The sequence below is a fragment of the Bombina bombina genome, chromosome 3, assembly GCF_027579735.1.
Source record: "Bombina bombina isolate aBomBom1 chromosome 3, aBomBom1.pri, whole genome shotgun sequence".
Classification (NCBI taxonomy): domain Eukaryota; kingdom Metazoa; phylum Chordata; class Amphibia; order Anura; family Bombinatoridae; genus Bombina; species Bombina bombina.
Genome location: NC_069501.1, coordinates 1,042,576,171 through 1,042,589,533, shown reverse-complemented (window position 1 = coordinate 1,042,589,533; position 13,363 = coordinate 1,042,576,171). Strand labels below are relative to the sequence as shown.

The following is a 13,363-nucleotide window of genomic DNA, read 5'->3' as shown; positions in this document are numbered from 1 at the left end:
TATACAAAACGGCCTCAGGGAAGTGCTGGAGAGGGTGTGGGGGAGAAGGCACTATAACACATATTTGGTGGGAATGTCCAGAACTGGATCAATTTTGGACAGGGATCTTAGAACACATTAGGAAAGCAACAGGGAAGACGATACAAAATAGTCCAAAAACACTGCTTTTCCTATCTCTCCCCACGCTAGAAAGCTCTGCAAGCAAGGCACTGAGGATGGTTATGTTAAACAGCGCGAAATTGTTGGTTCCTAAATACTGGAAATCTAAAACAATACCCACAATAGAGGAGTGGAAGGGAAAGGTTAGCTCACTATTGCATCTGGAAAGATACCACCACCTAAAGAACGATACAATAGAAACACATGAAACTATGCTAATGCAGTGGAGGGGATGCACTACATGAGAAGCAGTGTAGAATAGGGACACCCACAAACTTCAAACATAAGGCCCACTATATATACCACCCAGATATAGAGAGACTAGGGGAACACAGGAACCTGGTAGATATGCGTAGCAACATACCACATGAATAGCACAAATGTTACATATATAGAAATATATAGGAATATAGAAAATAAGACGCAAAAAAGTAAGCTCACTTTATAGTAATGTATAAGCAGTTACTGAACTAATGTTAATGTTGATTATTGTATTCAAGCACTGAAACTGGTTGTGCACTTGTCATTTTTATTTACACTGGATTATATTTAATAAAGCTTTTGAAAAAAAAAAAAAAAAAAAAAAAAAAAAAAAAAAAAAAAAAAAAAAAAAATTGTATGCTCTATCAACATCATGAATGTGTTCACAGATATTTTGATAATAACGTAGTAGCATGTCAAACAGGAAGTCACAATAGCCACTAGGGGGAGCCTAAGAGATAGGAGACAATTTTCCTTTAAAAATATAAAAAATAGTTGCCTTTTATCTTGACATTCAAGTGACCCCTGCTTTAGCTAAAGGCTATTGTCAGGGAGGACAAGAGATTTGTGGCTCCTATCCACCCCATTTAATTTCACTGGATGTTCTTCATGAGGAAAAATATCCTTCACTTTTAGCAGTTGCTTAGAATAAAATGACTACCTAAAAATAAAAAGGACTATAAATACCAGTGTGTGATATCTAAATTAGTCTAGGGCTACATATTTGAGTTATTCTTATAATTTGGATGCTCCTTAGCTGCATGATCAGCATAAGACGTTAACACACAAACCCAATAGCTAATTCATCCCAATGATCAAAACATTTGAGCATTATATTTTAATGTAGGAGACTCTCTATTTAATCCAGAACACTGCATAGTAAGATAAACAACTATCAAGCTAAATTTTGTGTTTCCAAAATTATTTGAGAACCTCTCTATACTGATGAGATAATCTCACAAGACCAGAGAGCTTTAGGAAATCAGGCCAGAAAAAAATCCCTGGAATATGTAATCTTACTTTTACCAGGAAGTTCCCTACTAATTGAAAAGTGATAGTACTACAAAGTTAAAAGTAATGTGGATATTAACATTTTGTTTTTTAATGTCTATTTTTTACTTTTTAAACTTTACGTGGAAATGGTGATTTATTTTTTTATCGAGGTTTGTAGGAACAACCAATAAGCAGTTCTGTGCTTAAATCAGTCTCAATCTTGTATAGAACTTCTCTAAACTCTTGCATCAATTACATTTTTAAAACATGTACGGCTAGATTACAAGTGGTGCGCTATTTAGCGCTCTCGCCCAAGCGTAAACACCTCTAGAAGTAATCTTTTTGCATTCGCAGGTTAGTGAACAAATAACAAGTTGAAAGTAAAACATTTTCGCGCTTGCTGACTTCAGGACCTCAGATATTGCGGCTGCACTTTTTCTTCCCATAGGCTTCAGTGGAGAATGCAGAAGACAAAAACCTAACACTTATCAACGCTAACGCTAACCCAACAAGAGTTATTAATGTTTCATATTCCAATGTTCTTCACATACAGGAAAATGCTATTTTTATTTTCTATATATATATATATGTATACCTATATCTTTATATCTATTCATATAGAACATTATTATAGATGTACTAAAAATGTATATATATTTTACAGTATCTATAATCATTTTTAATAATTATTATTAATATTTTAAATATTTAACATTTTAATAACGTGCCTTAAGATAACTAATACTTCATGTACGCTAACCCGACACGACATTAGACCTAAAGAGCAAAACCCGAAGTGCATTACACATATATTATATATTTCTATGTCCATCATGTAGAAAAACATAAAAAAATGTATTATTTAATATATATTTATATATATATATATATATATATATATATATAGAAATACAAGTAGAATGAGACTACTCAGAGTACTGAGTAGAATCAAGCGATACTCTGCGAGTAGCGCTCGTCTGAGAGGAGTAGGATGTATAAGGCAGCTATACAAGACAGATACCGTATGAGATATGTAACCTCAGACAGTAGGAGTAAATATGGACAAAAAGGTTTTTACAGCGCCTGTACATCCACTATAGCTGAAAGTATAAATAAACTGAACAGTTCATGTAAGTCCTTAGGATATAATCAGTCAATGATGAATCGCCATATATCAGCTGGTATAAGATAAAAGATGGTATAAAATACCCTTACCAGATATTACCCCAATCTAAAGAGGTAAGTATGCCGCACTGGGGGTATGTGTAGGTAGTAGAATCTCTTTCTAAAAGCCGGATCGAGTGGCTATTCCGATTTCGTCAGCCTCCTGGAGTATGTGAGGATGTACTTCTTGTAATGAAGATATCCCACAAGCTTCCTGTGCAGGTGTGTAATTAGCCTCTTGGAGTGCTTCTCTGTCCCGGTATAAACCAGACTCTGCAGCATACGGATCAGCTTGAGCCTTCACTTCCGGGTTGTTGCTATGGTAACGCAGCTTTTCAGTTTATTTATACTTTCAGCTATAGTGGATGTACAGGTGCTGTAAAAACCTTTTTGTCCATTTATATATATATATATATATATATATATATATATATATATATACACACGATTATGGTAATATAAAATATATATTGATACCCATATATCTATATGAATAGAAACAATATAGTTATAGGTATATATATATATATATATATATATATATATATAATATATATATATATATAAATATGTATTTCAAATAAAACATTGAAATGTGAAATATTTATAGTAAATACACATCATTATGTGTTATTGTATAATTATTATTTAGACATATATAGTTATGTCCTTTGCAGTCAAATACATAGTCATACTGTATACCATATACCTTTGAACCCTTATAAAAAAAATAATAATATTTTTATTATATATGAGTGTAACAGTATATTTTAATGTATTTATGTTGTGTTTTGTGTGACTTTTATTTTAGCCCTTAGACTTTATGAGAGATCTACATGTTAAATTTGATTGTGCTTGAGCGAAGGAGTTTACTTTCAACTTGTAATACAAGCGCAAATGAACACACCCACAATATTCTTATATTGCACATTTGCTAACATTAGCCCATCGTTTTTTGAAGCATCTGGATCTTTGTTTTTAAGGAAAAAGTATTCAAATCTAATTCATAAAACATCAGATATTACAGGCCTTGGTAGTTCATCTTCCTTCAAGCAATTAAAGAGATTTTACTATAGTTCTATTATATAACATTAAGCAGGGTGCATATTATTAGTACTTAATACAAGATTTCCCTGAGCCTTCAGCCTTTTCAATTAATATTATGCATGTTTATATATTTAGGTCTTTACCAAACTGAGACAGAATTTATCAAAGATCTGCAGAAAATGTGGTTTGGACTTTACTCTCGATCTAAAGGGGAGACAGACTCCAGTGGATTTGAGCATGTGTTTGTTGGTATGTGACAATGCGTATGATAAAGAATCTCTGTGTAAAGAAAAATCACACAACTACCTCAAAAATTAAATATATATGTGCATTGCATGAATAAATACATTAATGGTGATCAGAATTTGGGATTTGCAAAAGGGAAAGTATAAAACAGTACCCAAGGCAATACATCCAAAAGATAGCAACAACTGATGTTCGTTAAATAGTTTACATGTTATGCAAAATTATACATAATAACAATATATACAGAAAGGCAGAGAACATATAAATCAATACAAATGCATAAGAAGATTGACATCAGATCATATTGTATTCACAGGTGAAGTTAAGAAAGGCAAAGTCTCTGGATTTCACAGCTGGATCCGTTTCTACCTGTTGGAAAAGAATGGCATGATGGATTATTACAGTTACAACTTTGATGGGCCAGTAAGTTATTACAATTAGTATCCTCGAGTCCAATTTAAATATGAGAATAGCAACACTGAAATCCTGTACGTTTTTTTGTATCTGTGTCTAGGGAATTGTTCATTGGGGAGTAGGGTGGTGCTTAAAGGGACACGAAATCCCAAAAATTGCTTTCATGATTTAGGTAGAACATACAATTTTAAACAACTTTCCAGTTTACTTCTATTATCAAATTTGCTTCAATCTCTTGGCATCATTTGTTGAAGGAGCAGCAATGCACTAATGGTTTCTAACTGAACACATGGATGAAACAATGACAATCGGTATATATATATATATGCATTCACCAATCAGCAGCTAGAACCTAGGTTATTTGCTGCTCCTAAGCTTACCAAGATAAACCTTTCAGCAAAGGAAAGGAAGGAGAAGGAAGCAAATTAAATAATAGAAGTAAACTGGAAAGTTGTTTAAAATTGCATGCTCTTTCTGAATCATGACAGAAAAACATTGGGTTTCATGTCCCTTTAAGACACACCAATAATTTGTGGGCCATTACATCTCTTAAAGGTTTTAATGGCCCAATATTTGCAAACCAGTCCCTTTCTTACATGTCCCACCAAACCTGTTTGCAAACACCATTTCTAAATCTGGAACTATTTTCTTGTGTGCTGGGAACTGATTATATCCTCATCTGCCAGGGTAGTCTACAGCTCGTTGCTTTACAATGTATTGCTTTGTGCCTGACAGCCAAGAAGTAAATCCTTTCTCTAGGATTCTATGTAAGATGGAAACTCTATTCCTATACCAAACACTGTACTTATCCCTCACCTCTAAACCTGATCTTTTATCTTAGCCTTAATCCTAACCACTGAACGTAACATTATAGGCCCACAGATTGCAATGCAAACTTAACAGATGAAGCCAGTGCTTGTCAAATCAATTTCACAAAAATGTCTCATCAAACATGGCCATACTCTAATGTCACGCACTGTTTAATCAGTTCCATTAAGGCACATTACTGGTAATTAGGCCTTTTTATGGGTCATACAAATACCTATTAAGGGACATTTATGCTAAAATAACGTTTTGTAATGCATAAGAACAGTTTATCATTGCATTAATATGTCCATTCAACATGTTTGTAATTATTTATTTATTGTCATGTTCTTAATTTTGCATTAACTGAACAAGGACATTGTCTACATTAACTATTTGTAATTATTTTTAGTTTAGTAGTTGAATGATAAATGTACAATATAACACTCATCTGTTCTGCCAATTGTTATACATGCAAAATTCCATGTATATGTCCCCAGTGCTTATCTCACACTCCACAAAATGCAGACACCCTCCCATTTCTCATCGGTTGTGTCCCTGTGATCTCTCCTGTTTACAGGTCACTGAAAGTTAACCATGACATTTTTCACTACTCCCAGTGTCAGTGACTGTCACATTCCCTGTGTCCCAAGCAGTCCTTGTTTCCTGGTGGACAGCAGCAGAGTAAATAGGACAATTAGATTTATCCTGAATGGCTGAGAAGCAATTTAATTATAAACCACCAGCATGATACGTTGTTGACACTTCAGATGTGGTGGTTTAGAAGCACAAATTAAGTTACCTCCACAATTTTCATTGTAATGATAAAAACCATGGACCAGCTGCAGAGGACTGAGCAGAGGCTGACATGATGCCTACCCTCTAAACTACCCTGTTGTAAACCCCTTTACTGTTTAATTATGTGCATCTGCAAGTTGAAAAACCTTTAACTCTTTTGATTCCACAGTCCATTGTTCATGACTGATTTTGTTGCTTACTATATATATATATATATATATATATATATAAATATATAAATATATATATATATATATATATATATATATATATATAGAGAGAGAGAGAGAGAGAGAGAGAGAGAGAGAGAGAGAGAGAGAGAGAGAGAGAGAGAGAGAGAGAGAGAAATTGAGAGAGAGATATTGAGAGAGAGAGATTGAGAGAGGAAGAGAGAGAGAAAGAAAGAGAAAGACAGAGAGAAATAGAGAGAAAAAGAGAGAGAGGGAGAGAGAGAGTGTGTATGTGTGTGAGAGAAAGGCAGAAAGAGAGAGAGACAGAGAGAAAGAGAGAGAAAGAGATTGAGAGAGAAATTAAGAGAGATTGAGATTAAGAGAGATTGAGAGAGAAAGAAAGAGAGAGAGAGAGAGAGAGACAGAGTGAAATAGAGAGAGAAAGAGAGAGAATGAGAGAGAGAGAGAGTATGTGTGTGAGAGAGAGACAGAAAGAGAGAGAGAAATAGAGAGAGAGAAAGAGAGAGAAAGAGAGAGAGTAAGAGAGAGAGAGAAAGAGAGAGAGAGAGAGGGTGAGAGAGTGAGCGAGAGAGAGAGAGAGAGAGTTAAATTTGCAGTTTTAATAAATGGTTACGGTATGATATAAATAAATACAATTTATTTTTTGTGTAAGATACAAAATAAATTGTGAATTGTGGAATATCTGCCATCCTTTTGTACAATAAAGTTTTGTGCTTTCAAATAATTGCTTAATAAACAAGGTAGGTATTGAAACTTGACTAACCAGAGTGGCCATTAATAGTATACAACTGGAACTACTTTTCTGTTGTATTTAACAATCTATATATATATATATATATATATATATATATATATATATATATATACATACTGTATATATATTTTTGTATTTATTTTTTAAATCTGATCCCTCTGTGCTTTCCTTTACAGTGGACCAGTTACCCTGATGTACTTGGAAAGCAGTTTCATTGGGATGGATTCTTCAAGGAAGTAGGCACTCAGTTCATTGGCTCAAGTCCAGAGTTTGATTTCAGCCTTTACACTCTATGTTTTATCAGTCGACCAGGCAAGAAGTAAGTCCTATATCACAATTGCACATCTCTTTATTGTTTCCCTGGTTTTACTACATGAGAAACAGACAGCCAGATTACGAGTTTTGCGTTATGGCTGGCTCGCTAATAACGTGCAAGTTATTTTCAATGCTCACCTTTAATAGCGCTGCTATTACAGGTTTGCAAAAAACAGCTTGTGCGGGCGATATGGTTGCGTACCGCACCCAAATACAAGCAGTGTTTTGACGTGCTCGCGCACGATTTCCCCATAGACATCAATGGGGAGAGACGGCTAAAAAAAAGCCTAACACCTGCAATCGCGGAGCGTAAAGCTCTGTAACGCAGCCCCATTGATGTCTATGGGGAAAAAAAATGTATGTTTAAATCTAACACCCTAACATAAAACCCGAGTCTAAACACCCCTAATCTGCCGTCCCTAACATCACCGCCACCTACATTACACTTATTAACCCCTAATCAGCCACCCCCAATGTCGCTGCCATCTACATAAATTTATTAACCCCTAATCTGCCACCTCCAATATCGTTTCCGCCACTATACTAAAGTTATTAACCCCTAAACCTCTGGCCTCCGACATCACTAACACTAAATAAATATATTAACCCCTAATGTAACCCTAAGTCTAACCCTAACCCTAACGTAACCCTAACACCCCCTAACTTAAATATAATTAAAATAATTCTAAATAAAACTTACTATTAATAACTAAATAATTAATATTTAAAACAAAATACATTTATCTAAATTACAAAAAAAACAATACTTAATTACACAAAATAAAAAAAGAAATTATCAAAAATAAAAACGAATTACTCCTAATCTAATAGCCCTATCATTGCCCCAAAGAAATCAGCTCTTTTACCTGTAAAATAAAATACAAACAACCACCCAACAGTAAAACCCACCACTCACACAACCAAACCCCCCAAATAAAATCCTATCTAAATAAACCTAAGCTAACCATTGCCCTGAAAAGGGCATTTGGATGGGCATTGCCCTTAAAAGGGCATTAAGCTCTTTTACATTGCCCAAAACCCTAAGCTAAAAATAAAACCCACCCAATAAACCCTTAAAAAAACATAACACTAACCCCCGACGATCCACTTACAGTTTTTGAAGACCGGACATCCATCGTCATCCAAGCGGCAGAAGTCTTCATCCAAGCAGGCAGAAGTCTTCATGCAGACGGCATCTTCTATCTTCATCCATCTGGGACGGAGCGGGTCCATCTTCAAGACATCCGGCACGGAGCATCCTCTTCTTCCGATGGCTGTTGAAGAATGAAGTTTCCCTTTAAATGACGTCATCTTGGGACGCCATCTTGGATGACGTCATTTAAAGGGAAACTTCATTCTTCAACAGCCATCGGAAGAAGAGAATGCTCCGCGCCGGATGTCTTGAAGTTGGGCCCACTCCACGCCGGATGGATGAAGATTGAAGATGCCGTCTGGATGAAGACTTCTGCCCGCTTGGATGAAGACTTCTGCCGGCTTCGATGAGGACTTCTGCCCGCTTGGATGAAGACTTCTGCGGCCTGGATGAGGATGGATGTCCGGTCTTCAAAAACTGTAAATGGATCGTCGGGGGTTAGTGTTAGGTTTTTTTAAGGGTTTATTGGGTGGGTTTTATTTTTAGCTTAAGGTTTTGGGCAATGTAAAAGAGCTAAATACCCTTTTAAGGGCAATGCCCATCCAAATGCCCTTTTCAGGGCAATGGTTAGCATAGCTTTATTTAGATAGGATTTTATTTGGGGGGGGTTTGGTTGTGTGGGTGGTGGGTTTTACTGTTGGGGGGTTGTTTGTATATTTTTTTTACAGGTAAAAGAGCTGATTTCTTTGGGGCAATGCCCCACAAAAGGCTCTTTTAAGGGCCATTGGCAGTTTAGTGTAGGCTAGAGTTTTTTTATTTTGGGGGGGGCTTTTTTATTTTGATAGGGCTATTAGATTAGGAGTAATTAGTTTTTCTTTTTGATAATTTCTTTTTTTATTTTGAGTAATTTAGTGTTGTTTTTTATTGCAATTTAGATAAATGTATTTTGTTAATTTAATTTATTTAATTTTATTGTAATGTTCGGTGTTAGTGTAAGGCAGGTTAGCTTTTATTTTACAGGTAAATTTGTATTCATTTTAATTAGGTTGCTAGTAAATAGTTAATAACTATTTACTAACTAGTCTACCTAGTTAAAATAAATACAAACTTAGCTGTGAAATAAAAATAAAACCTAAGATAGCTACAATGTAACTATTAGTTATATTGTAGCTAGCTTAGGGTTTATTTTACAGGTAAGTATTTAGTTTTAAATAGGAATTAGTTATTAATAGTAGGTTGTATTTAGATTTATTTTAAATATATTTAAGTTAGGGGGTGTTAGGGGTAGGGTTATGTTAGGGTTAGGTTTAGGGGTTAATAGGTTTATTATAGCGGCGGAGTGGGTGGACAGCAGATTAGGGTTAATTATATTTAAATAGTGTTTTTGATGCGGGAGGGCGGCGGTTTAGGGGTTAATAATTGTATTATAGTGACAACGATGTCAGGGAGCAGCAGAATAGGGTTTAATACATTTGTTAAATGGCGGCGATGTCCAGAGCGGCAGATTAGGGGTTAATCATTTTATTTTAGTGTTTGCAATGCGGGAGGGCCACGGTTTAGGGGTTAATAGGTAGTTTATGGGTGTTAGTGTACTAACATTTTAGTTAGGAGTTTTATTCTACAGCTTTGTAGCGTAAAACTCATAACTACTGACTTTAGATGGCGGTACGGTGTCGGTATAGGCTGTACGGCTCACTTTTTGGCCTCCCAGGCAAAACTCATAATACCGGCGCTATGGAAGTCCCATTGAAAAAGGACTTTTCTTAAAGTGCGGTACTGATGTTGCGCGACGGCCAAAAAAGTGTGCGGTACAGCTATACCTGCAAGATTTGTAATAGCAAGAGGTAGGGAAAATAGCAGCGTTATGAAGCATATTTATTTATTTATTATTGGTTATTTGTAGAGCGCCAACAGATTCCGCAGCGCTATGACGCTGCTTTTTCACTCATAACGCCAAACTCGTAATCTAGCTGACAGCTTTTTGTACTTTTTTATATGATAGACAATTAATATTTCCCAGCTGCTATTATATTTAAATACAGTTTTATGAATGAAGTAATCGTAACGCAAATAACACAAATAAAATATAGTAAGAATATATCAATTTCTATTGCAATACTCAGCTTGTGTCCTTGCTAATAATGCTCCCATGTTGCTACTGTTATAATATTACAACAATAAAATCATACCCTGCTATTTCTATTATGTACTGCGAGAGCCGGATCAGTCAGGAAGTAGTAGTCCAGGTGGGACATGGGCTATGCATGAAGGCAGAGTGAGTTTCTACTATCAGAAGACGACAGCTGTCCCGAATATTGTTCAAAAATTTTAGCAGAGAGTCAATTTTAGGCCTGGAGCACCCGTAATGGTGAAAGTCTCAGAAAGGTCAAGAAAGTAGAAAAAAGGAATGGTTGGTAGTGGCAACAATTTTGCAGAAAAGGGAAAGGATTCTCCATAACTGTTTAAATGATGTTGGCAATGGTAGGTGGGCCTCTTCTCATTCTAGCTGAATATCCTATTCTCTCCCTCCTTCCTTTGCTAATGGCTGAGATGGTGACATGGGGTTTTGACAGCTTTCTTACAGTTGCTTAGTGTTACTGCAGGGATTTGATTAATTAGGTTTATCCTGGTAAGACTGTAAGTTAAGGGTTGACACTTTACTAACCCCTAACCTATAAACAATATATTTACTTATAAACCCTTACAAAAACTTGCCTGGAAGGAGAGAGAACTCACACAAAATTTTTGGGGGCTATTTTTAATCATCACTGAGCCCATAGTCATTGTTGCTATGTATTACAGCTTAGTTCAGCCCTTCAGATCATGTGACCAGATACAGTAGAAGTCTGGAACCTTACAGTATGAGGTGGGGTTTACAGTAGTGGATCTTCTTAACAGAGGGGCCTTGTGCAATTTTTTTTTTCTGCCCCCAAAGGTAACTTAAAAGCAAGCAATAGTAATAATATACATGCTGCTCTGTATAATGATTTTGAGGATAGATAGATAGATAGATAGCTGCTATGGTCCCCCTCCAGCACTTGGGCCCTGGCACCACTGCAGTTGCGGCACCAATGATAGTTCCGTCCTTGAGGGTTTAAAAAAGGTTTTAGAAGAATATACAGGTGCCTTATGGCAGCTAAAAACCCCAAAATAGATTGGATAAAAAGTAAACCTAAAAATTGGAGATAATTTAGGTAAAAAAGTAGGAATAATCTCCCGAACCACTATTAGGGCTAGATTACAAGTGGCGCGCAAATGTTTGTGCGAGGGTTTTTGCAATCGTTTGCAATTTACGCTAGAATCATTACTGCGATCTTAGAGCAGTGGTTAACTGTTTCACGAAAATAAAAAGTGTCACAAAACACATCAAAAATACATTACAAAGTACAATTACACTCATAATAATACTTATTAATAAAAATTATTACAAAAAATTATTTAACATAAAGATACAGACATATTCATCTTTAAAGATGTATTGTGCTCACTCTAATGGTGTTACTTTATTTTCAGGTGTAAACTCAGCCTGGGAGGACATGGCCTCAGTATACAAACTTACACATGGACCCAGAGCACATATGGCAAAGGCAAACATTACATAGCCACTGCCTACCCTGTAGTGTAAACCAGCCCAGAGCAATGCTGTGAAGAATCGATGTTAACCATTTGACTACTAGAGTTGTACTGCAGTGCTCTGCAGATCCCTCTTGAAACTAACAAAAACAAACATACCACTCTGAGTCTTCTCATTCATATGGGTTTCTGGGTGCAGCAGAGAAACTATATACAAAAAAATTATATACATGAATTTACAAATACACACCACACACGGGCGCAGGCGCACACATGCATATACACACATACACACACATATACACACACATATACATAAACACACACACATTCACACATATATACATAAACACACACACATATACATAAACACACACACACATATACATAAACACACACAAATACACACACATATACATAAACACACACACATACACACACACATATACATAAACACATATACATAAACACACACACACACATATACATAAACACACACACACACATATACATAAACACACACACACATATACATAAACACACACACACATACACACACATATACATAAACACACACACATACACACATATACATAAACACACACACACATATACATAAACACACACACATACACACACATATACATAAACACACACACACATACACACACATATACATACATACATACATATACACACACACACTTTCTAATTTACTCCTATTATTACATTTTCTTTTTTCTCTTGGTATCTTTATTTGGAAATCAGGAATGTATAACCTTATGAGCCAGCCCATTTTTGGTTCAGAACTTGGCACTTGGGTAGTGCTTGCTGATTGGTGGCTAAACATAGCCACCAATCAGCAAGCACTACCCAGGGGGCTGAACCAAAATTGGTCCGGCTCCTAAACTTACATCCCTGCTTTTTCCAAAAGAGACCAAAAGAACAAAGAATAAATTATAATAGAAGTAAATGAGAAAGTTGCTTAAAATTGCATCTGAATCACGAAAGAAACAATTTGGGTTTCATATCCCTTTAACAGTAATGTGAAAATATTTATTTATTTTGTTAAAATGAGTCCCTTTTTCTGTAAATTATTGCTATGAACTGGCATAAATAGAGTATAAATCAAACTGATTGTCCTTCCTAAAGCTGACGCTTTCATTCTGACCCATTGCACACTACTGTATTGGAACTTGCTAATTCCCTTTCTCGTTGTAATGCTTAAAGGGACATGAAACCCAATTTATCTGTAATTATTCAGATAGAGTGTGACATTAAAAAAAACATTCCATTTTATCTCTATAGTCAAATTTACTTTGTTCTCTTTATATCCTTTATTGGAAAGCATGTAGGGAGGTTCAAGAGCAAAAATGCTTTTAACAGTGTTATACATATGGAAAGGCACTAGATGGCAGCAATGTTTTCACAGTCTACTACCATATAGTGCTCCAGACAAATTCATGCTACCTACCTAGGTTTGCTCTTCAACAAATAATACCACAAGAATAATGCAAATTCGAAAATAGATGTAAACTGAAACTTTATAAA

At 35.5% G+C, this 13,363-nt stretch overlaps 1 protein-coding gene across 1 annotated transcript in view; it reads left to right on the top strand.

The window, feature by feature from the left end:
• LOC128652604 (uridylate-specific endoribonuclease-like) overlaps window positions 1-11,864 on the top strand; it is an 82,276-nt gene extending 70,412 nt beyond the window's left edge. Inside the window, exons 8-11 of the mRNA XM_053705536.1 lie at window positions 3,760-3,873; window positions 4,187-4,293; window positions 7,008-7,150; window positions 11,753-11,864. Of these exons, the coding sequence (XP_053561511.1) occupies window positions 3,760-3,873; window positions 4,187-4,293; window positions 7,008-7,150; window positions 11,753-11,864 (476 nt within the window). The remainder of the gene's footprint in view (window positions 1-3,759; window positions 3,874-4,186; window positions 4,294-7,007; window positions 7,151-11,752) is intronic.
• Window positions 11,865-13,363: the final 1,499 nt, after the last annotated feature.